The sequence below is a fragment of the Aptenodytes patagonicus genome, chromosome 14 (assembly GCF_965638725.1).
Source record: "Aptenodytes patagonicus chromosome 14, bAptPat1.pri.cur, whole genome shotgun sequence".
NCBI classification, from domain to species: domain Eukaryota; kingdom Metazoa; phylum Chordata; class Aves; order Sphenisciformes; family Spheniscidae; genus Aptenodytes; species Aptenodytes patagonicus.
In genome coordinates, this window is record NC_134962.1 from 5,305,976 (window position 1) to 5,325,872 (window position 19,897).

The window sequence follows — 19,897 nt, forward strand, 5'->3', positions numbered from 1 at the left end:
TTTCTGAAGAAACAAAATACTTAATACAATTGCCATGGTTACAAACCTGCCAAGCGATGGGGGCTCACCGGTAATGCTTCGGGGCTATCCTGTAAAGTTGTATGACACAGGGAAAACCCCTGTGAGGTAGAAACAGCAAGGAAGGCTTTAACGTGGCACTTGCATGTAGCATTTATTAGCTTTGCTCCAGGTTCAGCTCTGCCAGCTTGGTTAAACTTTGTGCTGGACGCCCCGGACAAGCTGCTTTCCCCTTTGTGTACGTGTAGCCACTTCTGATTATATTGGAAGCTCTAGCTGCCTACTTTATGGCTTCCACACTCCTCCATGTGCACCTGTTGCACAGCAATGGCTCAGGCCATCGCCGTATTAGTTCCAGACATTGTCACTCCTGGAAAGGAACAACCCAGTTCAGGCCCACGAACCCCACAGAAACACTCGTGGAAACGCCACTGAGTTGCTGCGGGAGATCCTTAATTCGGCAGAGCCGACGCTAGGCACCTGCGCGCTCTTGTCAGGCATCAATACCCCGGTGTCCCTAGCAGGAGGAGCAGAGGGCCCCCGCTCCTGGAAACCCCCTTCCGCGAGGCCTGAGCCCGGTACCGGGGGACAGAGGAGCCCCCCGTGCTCGGAGGCACCCCGCGGCGGCCGGAGCCCTCGTCCCTGCGGCGAAGGGAGCGCGGCGCCCGCGCCCCCGCGCCTCACCTACCTGCAGGAGAAGCAGCGCGGCGAGTAGCTCCATGGGAGGCGGGCAGCGGAGCGGGAGCGCGGCGCGGGGCCGCGGAGCCCGGCAACGTCCCGGCCCCGGCCCCGGCCCCGGCCCCGGGCAGCGCCGAGCGGCGGGCGGAGGGAGCGGGGCCGCGTCCAGCGGCTGCTCCGCCAGCGTCCCCCGGGGCTGGCCGGCGGCGGGGGCTCCGGGCAGCGGCAGCGGCCCCCCGAGCCCGGGCAGGCTGCAGCTGAGTTAGTCGTTCCCTGGAAGTTTACACAGCGGCTTGTTACAGTCGAAGCTCTTTCCACTAAGTAGTTACCTGTGGTTTCACTGGCATTTGAGCCGTCCCAAAGGACAAGCGAGTATTTCTGCCTCGTCAGACAAAATTAAACAAAAATGAACTGATGATGCTGTAAAACTGGAATGACCCAAAGCAAAGCTCAGTCCTCCTTTGTTGCTTTTCCAGTCAGATTGCAACTGCCACTTTCAGTATTACGCAAACCAAATGTGCCGTTACTGCAGTTTTATGACTATTATACAGCCAGAATAAAACATGTGGCTTTCCTTGACAGTTACTTGGAAATGCCATTTCCCAATAACTTCACAGTCGTTTGCAAAAATGCAAATGTGTAACTTTATATTTAATGGGAGCTATTTTTATCTGCCGTGCCCAGGAGTGCTACTTTTATATTACTTCAGACTTTGAACCAAGAACAAGTTCTGTAAAAGCTTATTTGAAAGCTGATATAAACAACACTAGATTGTCCTGTTCAACTGAAAAGCCATCAAGCAAGTATGAACTTGCATACCTGAAGCTGAACTTCCCACCCAGCTTGTGAAAAATATGTTTTAAATAAAACTACATAAAGAAGCAGGAAATGAAAAATTAAGTCTCATAAAACTGTGTAAAAAGAAGGCTGAGTGGCAGGGAGTATGGGGAAGGTCCTGGCTTCTATGAAAACTTTCACAGCATTTTCCTTTCTCCTGTATTGCTTTTATTGGGCACAAGGGGGTTTATTCTTTTTTAGAAGTGGAAAATAATTAATTTAGTGTTCTGGAAGTTGTGAAAGGAAGACTTAGGGATGAACTGATCTTCTGTTCAGGGGAGAAGAAAAGCAATAGATCATGTCAAATAGGCCACGATGTTTTAAATAACAGTGAGCATGGGGAGGAAGGCAGGTAGATGATCTTCTGAGATTCACTATTAACAGGACAAAATAACAGTAACAGGCTTAAATAGCGGCACAGGATAGGATGGTTTAGACATCAGGAAAACCTCAAATAGCCAGAACGTTCTGATTGTAAATTCTTGTGTGATATCTCACAGAGGAGTTTTGTAATGCTTAATATAAAGATTACGAAAACAGCAAAGCAAAGGGATTTTCAGAAATAGGAAATGCCATTTTTTTTCCCTTTGAATCTCTCTCCCTTCATTTTCCTCAATTAGTCTCAGCTGAACAAACGAACATGCTGTGTGAAATTCAGTTAAACATACTTATCCATGTATACTAGCAACACGAGAATGTGGTTCTCTCCAATCATCTACCCACGTCTCTGCTGTTCTTTGGATCATGTTCTAAGTGTCCTGGAGATTATAACAGAGAATGTGAAACTCATTGATTAGTGCATTTAAAAAAAAAGGTATGAATATGATGAAGTAAGTTTTTCCTGTTATTTTCACCCATTATGATGCCTTAACACAGCCAGTACAGAAGTGACTGCCATGTGGAGTAGAAATAATCATACAGCTTTAACCACCTGGCTTGGCCATCAGCAGCAATATAGCTGAGATATGCCGAGCTACAAGCTCTGTCCTACACTGCAGTAAAGAAATTCTCCAAATGAAAAATTCAGAGGTGCCATCTTGTGGATGATGAAAAAAATACAACTAAGTAACAAATAGGCAGTATCTCACTTTTAATATAGTAAATATACAGTAACTTTGAATTACAAGATCACTTCCCAATGAAACTACTAGCAAAAACATCCACAAAAAGTTCAAATAAATAAGAACATGTGATTAGCAACATCAAAAGCTGGGCTGCAAATTCTCAGTTAATAGAGTTCCAAAATTCTGTTTCTTCACATCTTTGTAACAGGGTCATTTCATTGAAAACAACAGAGCTGGTCAAAGTTTATACTAGCATAACTGAAGTAGAAGCTGGCTATTTATTTAAAATGCAACCTGAGCGTATTTGTTCTGTAGATAGTACTGCAGAACATTAAACCTTTAAATCATCTAGAAAAAAATGTTGAATTATCTCACATCACAGTAAACTTGTTCTTCAAGAAGCATCGTCAATGCTAGGCTTAGACACACATATGATCATATTGCTAAACACAGTGAAAAAAAATATAAATAGCCACACAAACAGTGAACTGTGGAAGTATTTTAATTCCAAACTGAATGTATTTGATGGAATAAACTTTTCTGCGATATTCAGAAGTGCTTCTAAAGACAATATCCATCAATACAAAATGAAGGAAACATAAACCATAGTCCTCTTCATAAAAGGAGCTCTTTTTATCTATAGGCCCAGAACATAGTCAAGTTAAAATGGAAGCAAAAGTGCTGCAGGATAAAATCCAACCCTTGCAGGTCTGCTCACGCTAAGAACTGCTTGTTGAGGCAAACACAGAATTTCTATTTCTGTATGTGAACAAAGAAGACTGTGTAAGAAGTATCAAATCAATGAACGAAAATTAGACTTGTGTGGTTATCATGTGAGACAAACTTACTTGGCGAGATCACAGCCAGAGCTTAATGACGAACAAGTACTCAGACTTGTTTTATGTGGCATCACCATCTCCGCCTGCTCAACTTTTTAGTCTCCAACAACAGACTGATGCCCATCAGATCACAAGCACTACATGAAAACAAAACTTTCCTAGGTCTGTGAGAAAAAAACTTTTCTCGGTGCCAATCACCTTTGCTCTGGTCAAAGCTGGCTGAAACACTATTTATTTATTCTTTAAGAAGTGATCATGCAAAATGTGCCTGTATCTACATGCCCTCCTTATAACCTAGGAAAGCATCAATATAGAGTAACATTTCAGAGGAAAATTTAGCATGCACTAATATTCAGTGCTATAATAACATGCTAAATTAATTACTGCATTTAACAGAATTTGTTTTAAAAAACTGCTATTCTCATTATTGACTTGATCCTGCCCACCTAGCTTTTGGTGCTTATAATAGTGCACTAAACCAGTGTACTAAAATCGTGCGCTAAAGTAGTGCTTATTGGCAAGAGCAGTCCTACTGACTTTCACTACTGTCAACGTGAATCAGGAAAATTTGAGTAATGAAGGCTTGCAGAATTTGGCCAGAGCTTGAAAGTCTAGCACTGGATGCAAGAACCTTTCATCTAAAAAAAGCTGAAATACATGATGAGTCTGGAACAAAACAAAAGGATGAAATAGCAGCAATAGAATGTGCTGGTCCTCTGCAGCTGCTGGTGTTGAATGCTATCCTCTAAGTTTCACCACACCAATTTATTTGATCTTTGAGCATGTCAGATTAAGTTTCACTTCAATTGCATAGAGCTGAATGTACATGCAACTACGATTCATTTTAACTGTAACTTCACAAATACTGAATATGGAAATATAATACTGTATATCACATTTGTTTCCTTTATCAATTTAAAATTTCACATTTGGTCTCCAGCAGACTAGGAAAAAAACACTAAAAATATTTCTTAGACTATTCCTGAGCAATGTTTTTATGTACTGTAAAATACTCTCGTTTATTACTACATTTATTAATATTCTCACATTTTAAACTACATATAAATCCATGCTTTGAAATTTTACAAAGCTGAAGATCTGGTAGGCACAATGAAAGAATAGAAACAGCTAAGCATCTTAAAACCAAGATGAGCTCAACAGGAGAAGTGCAATTTAACTATATACATAATGTACTCTTTAGTATTTGCTACTTTTTCATTTTCTATCATGTGAAGGATCCGCTTGTAAAATCTGGTCCGTCAGACCTCAGCTCACTTCTCATACACAGTTCACTGTGACTGGTGGCTGAGGATGAAGTTAATGCTGCTCAGTGTTTCATTTTAAAATGAAAGTATAAAACAGCCTCTAGAATTTCATCTTTAACAAGATCATGTCCCCAGCTGCTGTGATTGATTTGAAATTGTAACAGATGAACTGACATTTGCATACTCACTGAGCTATCCTACATACTCTCTTGTATCTCACAGACACAAGAGAAAACAGAGGGTCCGAGGACAGGACCCACTCCTGGTCGTACAATTTCTTTTGTAGGGTATTTCCTCATGTCACTTCACTAAACCTTGAAACAAGAAGCCAAACTAACTGAAGTAGACTGGACCATGGGATAAGTAATAGTCATCTTGGGTGACTGAAAATAGGAATCTTTTGTATCAAAATATATCTTTACTTGAACTTACAATAGCCTTTAAATTCATCCCCTAAGAGTCTATTTTTTATGTTTTGAGAGGCTACCAGTTCTGCAAATTAGGCCCCAGAGTCTCTAGTAATACCCTCATTTTGCATTAGTCATATATATCCATGTACAATTTGAAATTTGGTCATTTCCTCTAAATGACAAAAAGCATCAAGGCTTACAAAATGAACTTCAAGGAAAGCTGTCTGTAAACACAGTGAAGATTTCTGGGTATAAAAATATGCATTCCATTTTCTTAATCTGTCACTACTGACGTGCTCCCTAATAATTTTTTGTCTTAAAAAGAATCCTTTCTGCATTAAAATATTTCAAAACATTATCTCCATTCTTCTTCTTATCAAAAAAATATCTAATTCATCAAAAAAATCCAATTCATCATCTTCTGTGAAGAATTAGAGTTTGACTTTGCATAGATAAGCACGCTCCATTATTCTATAAAAACAGTTGAGCCCTTTTCCATCAGAGAACACCATGATCAAACCTGTCTCAGAAAATAGCACATCTGTTCAAGAAAAAGAGCACGGATCCTACTCTTTCAAATACACCAAAGTAAGCATAAGAAACGCCACAGACTTCAATGGATTTCAACTGGTGCAAATAGGAGCACACGTTATAATTATATATTTTCTGAACTTTCATACTCTGCTATTGTTAGCTTCATTGAGCAACTGTAAGTATTTTTGAGGAAAGACCAATGGAAGACACTTGCCTTCAGGGAAAAGATTTCCTGCTGGCCTTGCTGGCTTAAGATCAAATGTATTGAAATGAACAGTGCTGACTTAGAACCACGCATCAAGAACGTATTTTCTCAGGACCTTCCTATGAAGAAAACATGACCCTTCTGTGTTGGCCAAATGCTTTCTAGCAGTCAAGAAGCATCAACATTTACTAACTAATTTTTCTTCATTTAAATTTGCGTGATGTTTGCTTCGTGCCATTTGTTTTTATTTTCCTGTCCCCTGTTGGTTTTTTAGAAGGAACATAATTGTTGGCATTGCCATTTTTCTTTGGATTTGTACACGCGTATGTTTTTAAGCCTTTGATGGGAGCAGCTGAACCATGAAATACTGGGGTTTGCTTAGGGGCTCTGATATTACCAACACTTTGAATCTTAGAACTGTTCTCAGAGGGCTGCACATTGAGAAGCTGTTGCTTTGCAGTTGGTTTTTTTTTCAGTTCACTCCTTACTTCACCAGATTGTCTCTGAGAAGACACTGCACATCCCATTCTCTCAGGAAGTTTCAAGTGACCTGGATGAGAATATAACTGGCGACTTTCTTCACAGTATGAATCTCCCCTGTGACCTGAATAGCTTCTGGGCAGCTTTGTAACACTTTCTTGGGGAACCACTTGCTTGTTAGGCAAAGGGCTGAGCAATGCTTTGCCTTTGCCAGGGCTTTTTAGGGTACGGATGGAGCCGGGAGCAGTCTGTGGTCTGGCTTTGGCTGCCTTTCCTTTCTCATTCTGTACAGTCTGCATTTGCAGCCATTCCAGCTGCAAAAGGCGATCAATGTATTTCTCAAGAAATCCTGTTGGCTTTGGTCGAAATTCAGTTTTACCCTCTACATTAACAAAGATGGCCAGTTGCTTCAAGTCCCATGAGTTGAAAGGGGGTGGGAGGAAGTCTGGGTAGTAATATTCCGATTCTTTAAAACCCGTATCAGGGACATGTTCCAAACAAACTGGATCAATTTCTTCAGCTCTGAGAATGAGTTCTGGTGGTGTGCAGGGAGATGGGGGAATGGGAATCCTTTCTGAATCAGAGAGGTCACTGGCACTATCATCTTCAGCATCTTCTTTAATAATTTGTACTGATTCAAAATCAAGAAACATTTCATCTACAGATGGTTCTCGCCATTTAGAAGAGCATGGACCAGCTTCAGCAACATGTTCTTCATGATTCTTTTCCAACTCTTCTTTTTTACTGCCATAAAAATGTTGCACTGGGCCTTCTTTAACCCTACAGAAGCTACCTTGTGTGCTGCCCTTTATGCTAGGAGGGATCCTGTGCAGGAAAGATTCATTTTGCCTTCTTTCTGGGAGACTCATCTTTGGTCCTTGTACTCTGTGCAGTGATGTGCAAACACTCGTGATCCTGAATGAAAAGAAAGATCATATCCTGTCAGAATGATTAATGTCTTTGGAACAACAGTTTACAAAGGTCTTGCTACCTCCTTCAAGGACATGGATCTACACGAATGAAGCTAAAATTGGCATGGAAATGTAGTAATGAGGTAAAAGTAATATCTGCTGGCAGAGATAACACTGCCTACTACTGATTTTTTTTGTTTTATTTTATTCTGATTTTGCCTGAGAACTCACTAAGTTCCCATATTGATAACTTAAATTTGTTGTCCTCATAAATGCTGAATTCTGGGACCAGCTAAGCCAAAGGCAAAACACAGAAGCCATGATTTCATCACAAGCATTTTATATACCAGTTTGAAATGTCTACAAATTAAACAGACAATCTTAACATAAAGTTACCTTTTTGACTGAGTATTGTCATCCAGCTGGTTTCTTCCCTTCTTAAAAATACTTGGTTGGTTACCATCTTGAGTCTCATGGGAAATCTGAAAAGATATGAAAGTATGTGATGTTATGAAGAAAGCTGACATAAACTAAGTACCCTTTTTCTGTTAAAAAAAAAAAAAAAGAATTATTTACCTTTTCAATGGAGCTTGATACATTTTTGCCTAATCTTCCAGGAGAAGTTTTCACATGAGAAATTGGTTTATTTAGTCCTTTGGTGCTCAGATGGCTTTCTCCATTACTGTAACTAACAAGGATTAAACAGAATGTCACATATAAATAGCAACATATACGATCATCAGAATAGAAATACAATAAAAGTTTAGAGTGCAATTCAGTTTAAAAAAGAGAGAGAGCTGATTGCAACTATTCTTAAAGTTCATCAGAACTATGCCATGGTCACTTTTTATTTTTTTGTACTATTAAGGCACTACTATATTTTTAATACTACCAATGCAAAAGTTAATAATTCAGTCAGATGACATAATAATAGAACTTAGCCCTTATATAGAATTCTCTATCAGAGGATCCCAAAGTTACTTTGGGGATAATAAATAGTAAATATTAGAGACTACATATTTAACTACTAATTTCTATAGTAACTGGTACATGGTCCTACTGCAATTTAAAAAAATTAATTATAAAGTACAGTACGAAGGCCACTGCAAACCAAATCTTGCTTGCCTTTCTCATTTGCATACTCTCAACAAAATTTAAAGGATTATTCCTACGAAGTTAAGGAGTGGAAGTGGGCAGGGAGCATACAATCTATTCTGATATTAATACAAACTATTTCACAACAAAGGCACAAACAAAATTCACCATTTCATCTTATACTGGGGTTGTGGAAATATTAGTAGGAGAAAAACTCATATGCAAACAAATGGATGGCCTTACTGATCTGGACAGCTTAAAACTAAAATACATATTTCCTCAATTAAATCAGATACATTTCTGTGTAAGCACACAGAATCATTAAATCTGTATTCTGTAAGAATCAGAAAACAGTGTTTGTTCTACAGACAAGAAATACTACTAATTTTAAAAAGGAAAGCTTTCAAATGTCATTTTAGAACAGGAATGAGCAAACTGTGCCCTCCCGGTCTAATCTAGTTTGACTGCAGTTCAGTTAATTTGTCAGGCTGTACATCTTGTTCGCAGTTTTTATGTCTGTATAGTCAGATTTTGTTTTAAAAAACATGATTTAACCAATTCAAGAGCTTATAAAAGAATGAAAATAAGCCTTGTGCCTCCAGCATTAATGCAGTCACCTTTGTCACTTTGTGACCTGCATGATCATACTGCACAATCATTTCTGTTGCTGTGGACAACCTGAGCAGTACAGCCATGCACTTATTAACTAATCAACAGTATTTAGAGGTTTCTGTAACTAGAAAGACAGAAAATAATTTCCTTACTTTACCGTTCCTTTGTGGTTTTCATTGATTTGGCTTTCCTTTTTCTGTGTCTCTCTGTGCAGTAATAAGGGATATTCTTGAATGCCTGGTCCCATTATTACTCTTTTTAAAGGGTATCTGCACCTTTATTGTTACATAATCTTCAAACGACTCCAGTCTTTTGGGTTCGTAAGGCACAGCGTATCAAATGCAAACATCACCACGTCCTAGAGATGCAGTAAACAAACACCATGCGATTCCTCCCAACGTGATTTATTTTTAAAGCAGTAACACAGATGTAATCAGCTACCAAATGGTACTGGAAAACACTGTCCCCTCCACCAGCGCTCGCTTAATGGGAACCAGCATCGTTCGCCTTACTACTGCCGATCCGTGCCGAGCTGTCATCGCCCCGGGTACTGAGAGGAGAGCCGAGCAGCGAGGGCAGCCGTGGTCCCCCTCCCAGGGGCACAGGCTGGCCACTAAAGCTGCAGAGCACCGCAGGCCAAAGCCAGCCAGGGGGGACAGGCGCAGGCTTTGCTGTGGGAAGCCCTGCTGCTGCTGCAGCCACCGGGCACAGCCCGTCAGTCAGCCCCGGTACCGCATCAGTACCGAGCGAGGCTGGGCTAGCCGCCCCACAAACCACCGAGCTCTTGCCATGAGGTTTACAGGCCTGTCCCTGAAGGACCGTTGGTAAGATACAGTTAAATATCTGAAGGTACAGCAGCATTGGAAGAGCTACTTTTCATTGTGTAATGTGCTCGTCATCATTTTGTTCCTCCTGCGCAGCATTACATGTATTGACTGGAGCCAAGTATCACAGTCAAACGGCGGTGGGTGTTTCTGCTCTTAATTTAACAAGAGCAGCTGATCAACCACCCACGTTCTGTGCATGTTGAGCTGTCTTTTTTGTGCCAGAAAATGCGCTCTTCCTATATTCATATATGCAAATTTTGTACCAGATACTTAATTTTTTTCTTTTTCCAAAACAAACCTGTCGGGACTCATAAACTCCTACTAAAAATACTCAGAACAGAATTTGTAGCATTCTTTTATTTTCCAGAAACCGCACTCCCATACCAGGGTGCGCAGATACGATTTGCAAAAGGTGACAGATGACGAGCACCGGAACACCCCTCTTCACTCACCTTTAGTTCTGTTGCAGCGCTCTTTACATATTTACGTCCCTATTCGTACCTGTATCTATCTACACTTGATCCCGTCCCGTTCCCCGGTGCCCCTCTCCCCCTCGCCCCCTTGGCCGAGGAGGGAGCGCGGGGCAGGGTGCTGGCTCCCAGGGTGTCAGGTCCCCGCGGACTGGGACCCCCGGGTTTCAGCAGAAGGCACTGGCGCGCGCTGACGGGGCAGCTCACCACCTGAAGAGGGCCAACGTAACGCCACACCGCCCGCAGGCCGGTTTCGCGGCTCCCAGCCCGCGACGGCAGGCTGTTGCCCGCAGCGGCCGTGGGCGGCCGCCGAGCCGGGCCCCGCTCCGCTCCGCTCCCTCCCGCGACGCACCAGCGATTCCCGCTGATAACCGCCACCGCGCTCCGTACCGACAGCGACCGGAGGGCAGCTGGTTAACCAGCGGACCGCCCCCACGCCTCTTCCGCCCCTCCTCCCCCGTCAGCCCCCCGGCCGCCGCCGCCCCTCGGCCCCGCCAGCCCCCTGCCCGGCACCTGCCTCTGCCTCAGCCGCCACCGGCAACTACGGGCAGGTCGAGGGCGGCGACGTCGGGCGGGCGGCGCGCAGGCGCGCGGCGGCGGCGCGCGCGCAGGCCGTTCGGTTCGCGTGACGCGGGGAGGGGGCGGGAGGGAGAGGCTCCGCGCACGCGCCGCCGCTGAGGGAGAGAGGGTGCGGGGCGGCCGTCCCGGGCCGGGGGCCGCTGCCGGCGCTCTGCTGCGGCTGCTCCTGCCTGCCGCCGGCGCAGGGGCAGGCTGGGCATCGCCTTGCCTTGCCTTGCCTTGCCTTGCCGCGGGGGGACCGTGCGGCCGATGTGGGCTGTAGAGTCCCCGGACGCGGATCCCTCTCCTTCCAGCCACAGTACCGAGCCTGCCTCCGCAGCCCCGCCCGACGGACTCCGCCGCGACAGCCCCCGCGCTCCCTCCAGCCTCTGCAGCAGCCCCGGCCTCGGCTCCGGCTCCCTCCCGCCCGACAGCCTCCAAGCCTTCCCCAGCCTCGGCAGCCCTCGCGAGTCGCCCAGCATCCAGTGTGACAGCCTGGAGTGTCCTTGCTGCTGCTGCTGCTGCTGCTGCTGCAGGAGCGTGGGGTCGGTCGGCGTCTGCGAGGACAGCCTGCAGGCCCCTCCCACCGTGTGTAACGGCCGAGGGTGCTTCGGGGCGCACCACAGCAAGGCCCGGGCATCCAGTGACCTCTCCGACAGCCTGGAGTCCTTCGGTGTCCAGCACGACAGCCTCCAGTCACTCTCCAGCCTGCGTGAGAGCTTCAGGTCCTCCAGCATAAAGGGTGATAGCCTTGAATCGCTGTCCAGCCTGAGCAACGGGTCCACCAGCCAGCACAGTGGCCTCGAGTTTACCAGCCAGTGAGACTGCCTTCACCTCCCCATACAAGGTACTAGCCTCTGGTTTACTTCCAGCTACTGCGTGAGCTTCCAGGTTTCTGCCCTTCGTTCAGCAGGCTACATTGTTCCAGTTGATTTTTGCTGCAGCCGGTGCAATAACCTCAAATACTGTCCGTGGCTGCCGTTCCCTAGTTACGTACTTCAGAGAGGCAGTGCTCATTATTACCTGCAGTGTTAACGCTGATTTTCTTGTCATCGGTTAAGAATGGAGGTACGTGGTCCTCGGAGGAATCCCAGCTACCTCTCTGATCTCTATCAGAACATGTTACAGGCTGAAGCAGCACTGGGACGAGAGCAGCAGCAGCCCCCAGCAGTCCATACAAATAGCAGCATGACTCTTCAGAGCAGTACTCCAGCCAAGTTGGGCCCCCAGCCAAATAAGCTTCAGAGCAGCACTTCCTCCAGCTGTGACCCGGCGTTACGGCCTATCATACGCCGCCGAACGAGATCTTTGCCTACATCACCCGAAAGAAGGAAGCAGGCAGCAGTGCAGTGTCAAGTTCCTGGATGGCAGAGTCATATGAACCGGGTGAGATTTGCTGATGCTTTGGGCTTGGAGCTGACTGAAGTGAAAGTCTTCCAGACTGGGGAGGATCCATCGATCCCCTTGCATGTCCTTTCCAGGCTCTCCATAAACTCAGACCTCTGGTACAGCAGCTCGGACTTGGAGTTTACCATGCAGTGCTTGGTCCCTGACTTCCAGCAGCCTGCAGACTGTATGGATTTCTCCTCCCGACTTCAGGAGCAGCAGGTGTGTCTTGAACGAGTGAGCAGCTCAGATTTGGGGCTCAGTGGCAGCATCCAGGTTTGCAATGTTGCTTTTGAGAAGCAGGTATCTGTGCGATACACGTTCAACCAGTGGAAAAGCCTCCATGAAGTGTGTGCTCATTGGCACAGTAGCATCCCTGAGAAAAACGGGCAGGATCAGGTTGATGTTTTCACTTTCTTTCTCCCTGTGCCTCCTTTTCTCCTTCAGCTGTGCTCTGTAGTCCAGTTTGCAGCAAGGTACCAAGTCAATGGCCGGGAGTATTGGGATAACAACAGAGGCAAAAACTACAGTCTCACCTGCCGGACTCACCCCCTTAAGATGCCTAGAGAATGTGAGGAGAGCTGGATCCACTTCATCTGAATGAAGAAAGTGGATGCAGAGCAGTTTGTCAGGAGTCTCGGTGGCACTCTCTTCCTTGGCACGGCTCTCTGCTCCTGTGGCAACAGTCTCCTTTTTGAAACCTGCCAAACCTGGCGAAGTGTTCCAGGGCAGGGAAGTAGCCAATGACCCGTACAAACTGTTCTAAACCTCTTGGAAATAAAAAAGGGCAGAAATGTGTATTGAGTTACATCCATTGGAAGCCCGAGTGATTTGTAGTGTATAAGTCAGTGCAGAATGGTTCCAAGGGATGCTGTCAGACTACCAGAGCGCAAAACAAGACACTTCATGTTGCTAGTAATATTCTAGGTTGCATAGAATATTTCTAACTGATCTATTTTACCATTTAGTACTGTCTGTTTTCTAAATGGGCAGTGTGGCTTTACTGGTTTTGTTTCTAATTATCTCACCGAGTCTGGGCACTATTCCATTTATGCGTAATTTGGATGGCAGACACTGTAGGGAAGTACTTGTATTTATATATATATATTATTAAGACTGTAACCATGTTGAATATTTCCATTAATATTTGGGTTGGAAATTAAATGTTACTATGAGCAAAACATAAATGAAAATGTCCCATCAGCCCCTCTGTTTCCCTTTAAAAAAAAAAAAGGTGCCTTTTCTTATCTCTAGGGTTTGCTGTAGGCAGCAGGAATGATTGTTACCAAAGTTTGTGTAGGGCAGATCTTGGGAAGTTCTCATCTTTTTCAGGTGATGCACAAGTAGGCTTTTTCTCTAGGTGGTGGCACAGGAACTGTCCTTTCCTTGTGCACCGGTTTTTACTAAGGGAAACTAGAGCAATTTTGCCCTTGCGTTCCAATTACAGTTGAAGATCTCAAAGCACTATATGAATGCTAATGATCTTACACTGTTACCTGAAACAGGTAAATTTATAAATCAAGAAACGGCTATGAGAGATATATATAGATAAAAATATATATATATATACACACACACACACATAAAAAAGACAATACAGGGAGCTGGTTACAGAGCCTTGGAGTAATACACTAGAATCCTGAATCCTGGCTGTGTGTTCCCCAGCGTCCCAGTACTACTGCAGCAGTACCTTTGAATTCTTTAATCTACTACTTCTCGTTATAAACCAGTTGAACTCCAAGACTGCATCCTTTGCAACACAAAGCGGGAACTTCAAAGCAAAATGATGATTTTACTGATAAATTGATACTTCCATGGACCCATAAACAGAGTCACTTCTGCAGCAGGGAGAGCACAGTTAACACTGTTCCACGCAGCCTTCCCATGCTTCTTGCTCTGCCACTTTCATTCGGTGGTTTTGGTGTGGTTTAAGATTGGTGACAGGCTCAAATCTAGTAAGTAAAAGATTGTCCATGATTTTTTTCATACGTATTCATCACTGCATGCAAAGTTTAGCTTTATACATGTAGCATAAATTTTCAAAACTAACTGGCTGGCTGTATTAGAAGAGCTGCTTTTTAGAAGGATTATACTATGAAAATCAGGCCACTTATTCAGGCATCTTGTTTTGGATTGCTGCTTATTCATCAAAATCACAAGTTGTTTTTAAAAATGCACAGTTGTAAGCAACCCACAGCCAAGTATATATTAGTCCAAAAAGTCTACTGAGTAATTCTGGAAGTGCAGAAACCCCAAGAAAATTCATGTGTCTGGCAACTTAATGTTACTACTTAGTTGTGATACCCATTTAGCAAAGCTAGGATTTCAAGTGAAGAAGCTGCCTGGTGCCACTAGTCTTTGGCTTTCAAAGGAACCGAAGTCATGAATGACGATTCTATGAACTGCTGAGCACCTCTTGCAGAGTACTGAGAAAACTCAATCCTATTTGAAACGGTTGAGAATGGACTGTGTCGTCTGCTTTAACTTTGTACTCGAGCACTGTGAGGTTGAACATTTCAGTTGAAATTGTTTTGAAGGAGTAGGTGAGGCTGAGGTGCGATTGCCAGCTACGCAGAGGAAAGAGTGCTGCCTGCTTTCAATCCACCTGCGTTATTTTCTGTATCTGGGTTAGAGGAGTGACTGTTACCGATCTGGCAGCAACCCTTGTCTCCTAGAAAAACCAATGCAGGGAACTGGAAGTCTACTCTTCCTCATATGGCACAAAAAATGAGAGCCCTGTAAGAAGGGGCGCTGTCTAATTCTAAGTTTTTTTGCCCCCTGTGGTGGGCTTCATATGACTAAATGACATACAACAATATAGGACATAACTTATCTGAACTAGTCAACCTATGCTCTTCATAGTCAGTGGAGATGTTTTCGCCATAGTTAGCAGACTACCTGTGGTGTGACAAACTGTGCCATCTCTGCTGAGTGCAGAGAGAACACTGCGGGACTAGTTCTGCCATACTGAAATTCTCAGCGTTAGTGCAGATTGTGCCAAATTGTGCCAGAGTCTGTAGATTTCAAGTTGGATGAGCTGAAACACGCCTTCAGGGACTGCAGGAGAATCTTTCTTGGCATGAATTGAATTTGCATACCCTTACTTTAGTGAAACTTGCTCACTTAAGGAATGCCATGAAAGCTTAGTCCGTAGAAGCGGCATTTTATGTACTTGTCAGCGAAGTAAGAAGAAAACATACACACACGTACAGAAGCACTTGTGCTGAATAAAAGGCACTATTTTAAAGTATTGCCCCCCCCTCTTTCCCCCTCCCAAATTACTGTATTTCTTCCATCAGCAAACCCGCTGAATTGCCTCTTAGCACACCGTTAAAAATCCCTCTCTTAGGAGACTGGTATTTGACACCAGTTTACAATGGATGTTGCTGGAGCCCAATGCAATACTTGGCCTACTGGCAGAAAGATGCTGTTGCCATCTTCTGGGAGAGACACTTTCATGTGCTAGCAAATGTCAAATCTGAGTGTTATTGCAGGCAGGGAGAGATTACGTAAAGCTGAGGCTGTCAGTTCAAAGGTTAATGTCATGTACACCACAGTGTCAGAGAGGTGAGAAATGAATCTCAGCAATGTGAGTTTGGCTTGTATTGTCTTCCCTCCGCAACCTCTCGGGGTATTTGCATGTGCCAAATCTTGAATACTAAAGTAGTATTCCAAGTTTGCCTTTTCTCTCTTTGCTCATCTTGCACTGCTGGAGAAGAGCTGACAGTCGCTGTTACTACGCCAGTTGTCTGGCGTTGCTGACCGAGTTGAGCAGGCCTACCTTATAACAGAACTGAGAGTATCTCTGGATTAAGCTGTTAAACATTCACACCTGACTACTGGCACCTGTCACACGAAAGATGACATCCGCACTTACGTTTTCCTGTCACATTCAGTAGTGAACATCAAAAGGATTCTAGTTGACAAAAAAGGGATTAAGCCATTAAGTAGTGGTAATACGCACCCATCGTGAAGGTAAAGTTACGACCACCTTTATAAATGCTCAGGACAACTTGACTGCTTGCACTGTGTTCACATTGAGCACTTCCCTTATAATGAGGACTTTCTAAAAGTGAATTCTTCACAAGGGTTATTGCCATATAATGCACTTTTAAAAACCTGTATTTATTATAGTCATACAATAAATTAATGCCTAGTAGTCCACAGTTTCAAGGTTCTTTCAAGCATGTTTTTTAAAGAAACATATGGAATCCATGTAAATGAAAAGGGGTTGTCGTTCCTGATTAAAAGTCTTGTCCAGAATAAAGTACATTACACAGTAAATCAATAAAGCACATATGCTAGATAAAAGGTCATTTTGTTTTAGTGGAAAGCTGTACAATTGCAAAGTGCTTAATTCATTTTAAAAACAATAATAAAACTATGGCTATTGTAATACAAAAGATCTTAATAAAAGCTTTTCACAATTTTATGTTGTTTTTCTCAATGGTTCTCCTGCTAACGGTTAAGAAAACTCACGAGGCACTTACAGAGCAACATGCTCAGGAAAGTAAGGTGAGTTCGAGTTGCTAAAAAATGAACAGCGCTTGATAAAAATACAGTGATTAGTCTATATAGCTGCAAAAATGACCAGGCTGCCACTTCTTACATGGAATTTACTGTCATTTCACCTCAGAGTTCTGTGCATGCGGCAACTGCAGGATTAAGATCTAATGTTGGAAAAAGGCATGCTGCCAGTTGATTCTAATATGGTTTCATGGAAGAGAAGAGAAAGGGGTTTTCTTCTAATAGCACTTTCCGAAGCTGTGCTAGACTGTACTTAACTCATTAATTTCAGAGCCTCACAGTTGTGTTATTCTTTCTTCCATTTGTTCTTTCAGTTTTCATTGCTGCAGTCTTTCCTCTCAAACCATGTTCTTTTCACCCACAGGTTTCTTGAAAATATGTCTACATCAGGTATGTTAAGCGTGTCCCTATCTCTACAGCAACTGATTTATCCTCTGTATGAAATGCATCTCCATCAGTGCAAGCATTTACTTGATACAGTTCAAGATTTGAATAATCTGTTGCCAGGTTTCTTCTAAAGCAAAATGGAGAGGTTTAACTAGAAGACATAATTAATAAAGACATATGTTACCACTTTTTAATCAGTGTTAATAACTTCAACACTGCATTGTCAAAGTTGCTTGGGGGAAAGATGATCATTGCAAATCACAGTTTAAATACATGGGAATGTCTATAGTATGCTAAGTTGTTTAAGAATGTCAATGTCACTTTTTATTACAAAGTATACAGATTATATGTTATATGTATGTAGATGCATAAAGGAGGATGCTTTTAGAAAGCATGGTATTATAATACCTTGTCTTTATGACTCTTGTTTCTCCATTTTCCTATACTACTGATCTGAATCAGAACTAGCAGTAACACCTTAATTGTCATAACTTTACCCACTAAAATAGAGTACTAAGCATCACCTGGAAATAAATATGGCAACCACAGTGTAGACTAACCAGGAGACCAGCAAAGGATAAAGATAGTGGTCTTTGATTTTAACAAATCACTTGAAAACAATGTGAATTTGTTTTAGCCTGCAGGAGGGGGTGTGCGCGGAGATGTGTGTAAGAGTATTTAAGAGAAGGACTGGCTTTTGCTGTGAACATCCAGCCATCAAGTTTATCTTACAGGTAGTCGGTGTTATTTCTAATATAGGTGTTATTTTTACATTTAGTTTCAAATTCAAAGTTTCTTTGTATTTATCTTACAAAGAAAAAAAATTAAATTCCAAGTAGTAATAGTAATATGCTAACAGTCAATTGCAACTGCAGTACTTAAGTTAGGGTGTCATCAGTGCTCAGTACAATGTTGTATGTACTTTACACCGTTGCCTGGGAAAGACACAGAACGGCAAGTCTAAGTGATTAGTCATTTGTCAACATGAGTCTAATGTTAGTACTGAATTCTTTCCCGATTTGGCTTTCTTCTTATGATCTCAGGTCTGCAACTATTTCAGCTGACACTTGATATTAAAACTGTTGGCATCGACACTTCTGACCCTTCTCAGTTCTACATACAACGGCAGCTGTGCCAAAGATTGATTACATTGCCCAGTACAATGTTTTTCAGTACCTGTAATGAAGGTAAATATTTCTGCTACTGTAGTGAAGAAAGGGTCCCTGTACATAGTGCCACCCTACCCTAAAGACAGTTTTGCTTCCATTTTCTCTGAAATTTTTAAGTGTAGTTGCCATATCTGTGGCCCAAATAATTAAACTGCTTGTTCCAGATTGTTTAATGCATAACTTGATGAAAATTCTGCTTTCTGTTGACCTCCCTTCTGCTAAACCAAACAAAATAGACATTAAAGAATGAGAAATGAACATACGGTAGCCTCCCAGTCACGTCAGTGTACCTAGTGCAGGAGGGCAAGCGTATGATCCACTTCTCCCGTACTTCATGGCTCGCTCTTCTTTTGCTATAGAATGAGTAAGGCTGTTTTCTTTACAAGATCTGAAAATCTGTGGATAGTCTAAGCCTGTGCGTATGCTAATGTGACTGGTAAGGGAAAGCATCAAATGCAAATTAGCTTTTATTACTTCTGTTTCATATGATGAAAGTAGAATTCAGAATTCAGTTTTTATACAAAACTTCAGATGCTCCAAGTTCCTCATGCAAAGTTTTGTCCCTAGCAGGTTTCTCAGTAAAGCTGTACTTCTACAGATCTGCTTCAGATCACCCACTGCCTTCTAATAAAGTATCCCAACAGCAAATGTGACAGCAGCTAATCCCTTTAGCTGAACATGCCTCCTGCAAAATGCTCAGCACTATTCAGTCCTATGGCAGCAACTTCTCAGTGGAGATACTCCAGTTCTCATACCACTTGTCATTTTCTTGAGTTACAGTGACATCTGGTGGTATTTTAAATAGTTTGTTACAGCTGTTTTGCCTTTTATAGCATTGATTTGTGTTCTTATTTTAGAAAGTCAGTGGTTTTATTTTATTTACAATTGCTGCAGGTTCATCTGCTGTGAAGGTGATTCTTCTCCTCGATGCTCCACTATTACTGCTTATTCTAGGTGTGAACAGCGATGCTTCCTGATAGTCCACTGGCATATGGGAGATTCACGCTAAATTTTATCACCTGTATTTGTGATAGAGGTGATAGATACACCAGTATCACACCAGTACAGGCAAACGCCAGTGTGGAACTGTTGGATTTCATTTAAACACGATACCCAGTTCCCTCTGTGCAATAAAGACCAGAAATGTCAGTAGAAGCCCTTCTTCAACAACAGGTCTGTATCTGAGTTTCGGTATCTGTTCTACCTACTCGGGCACTTGATGGTAGTGAAAATGTTTCTGAATTAAGCGTATGAACGAATTACACTGCTTTAGCAAACCCATGCCCAGTAACTCTCGCCTACACCGTGCACTGAAATTAGTGTTCTAATACCGGGTATCAATAAAGACAACGTGAAACATAAGTAGAACAGCGGAGGTCCCGCGCAAGCAGGCGCAGTCCTGTGACAACATGGCTACGTATTGCACGTACACGGACCTCTCCTTCCCCGTTGCGGGCCGTGGCTTCCCTCTCCTCCTGCAGTCACGTCGCCCTGGTGCCGGGACGGCAACGGTTCCTGCTGCACGAAACGCCCGGAAAACGCTTCGCGCGCTCCGGCACCGTGGGCGAGCCGGGGCGGGAGCCAAGGGCGCCGGGCCAGCGGCCCGCCAGCCCCGCTCGGCGGGA

At 43.3% G+C, this 19,897-nt stretch overlaps 2 protein-coding genes across 9 annotated transcripts; one reads left to right on the forward strand and one right to left on the reverse strand.

The window, feature by feature from the left end:
- Positions 1–2,606: 2,606 nt before the first annotated feature.
- FAM217B (family with sequence similarity 217 member B) lies at positions 2,607–10,827 on the reverse strand. Of its 4 annotated transcripts, none has more exons than XM_076351622.1 (5): positions 10,763–10,827; positions 9,106–9,306; positions 7,818–7,929; positions 7,638–7,723; positions 2,607–7,245 (listed from the first exon to the last, which is right to left on the reverse strand). In XM_076351622.1, the coding sequence occupies exons 2-5, from the start codon at positions 9,123–9,125 to the stop codon at positions 6,054–6,056; spliced, it is 1,410 nt and encodes a 469-aa protein (XP_076207737.1). In that variant the 5' UTR covers positions 9,126–9,306; positions 10,763–10,827; the 3' UTR covers positions 2,607–6,053. The 4 variants fall into 4 exon arrangements, with proteins under 4 accessions (XP_076207737.1, XP_076207734.1, XP_076207736.1 ...); XM_076351619.1 differs by having other exon boundaries at positions 9,101–9,306; XM_076351621.1 differs by lacking the exon at positions 10,763–10,827 and adding an exon at positions 10,453–10,474 and having other exon boundaries at positions 9,101–9,306.
- A 132-nt stretch (positions 10,828–10,959) lies between these two features.
- PPP1R3D (protein phosphatase 1 regulatory subunit 3D) lies at positions 10,960–19,533 on the forward strand. 5 transcript variants are annotated; one of them, XR_012996523.1, is made up of 4 exons: positions 10,960–12,411; positions 17,081–17,106; positions 18,147–18,290; positions 19,167–19,533. XR_012996523.1 is itself a non-coding variant. In XM_076352404.1 (3 exons), exons 1-2 carry the CDS (start codon positions 11,866–11,868, stop codon positions 17,087–17,089), a joined length of 555 nt encoding a protein of 184 aa, XP_076208519.1. In that variant the 5' UTR covers positions 10,960–11,865; the 3' UTR covers positions 17,090–17,106; positions 18,147–18,385. The 5 variants fall into 5 exon arrangements, 4 of the variants coding, with proteins under 4 accessions (XP_076208519.1, XP_076208517.1, XP_076208516.1 ...); XM_076352404.1 differs by lacking the exon at positions 19,167–19,533 and having other exon boundaries at positions 18,147–18,385; XM_076352402.1 differs by lacking the exons at positions 17,081–17,106; positions 18,147–18,290; positions 19,167–19,533 and adding an exon at positions 12,637–16,621 and having other exon boundaries at positions 10,963–12,411.
- The last annotated feature ends 364 nt before the right edge of the window (positions 19,534–19,897 follow it).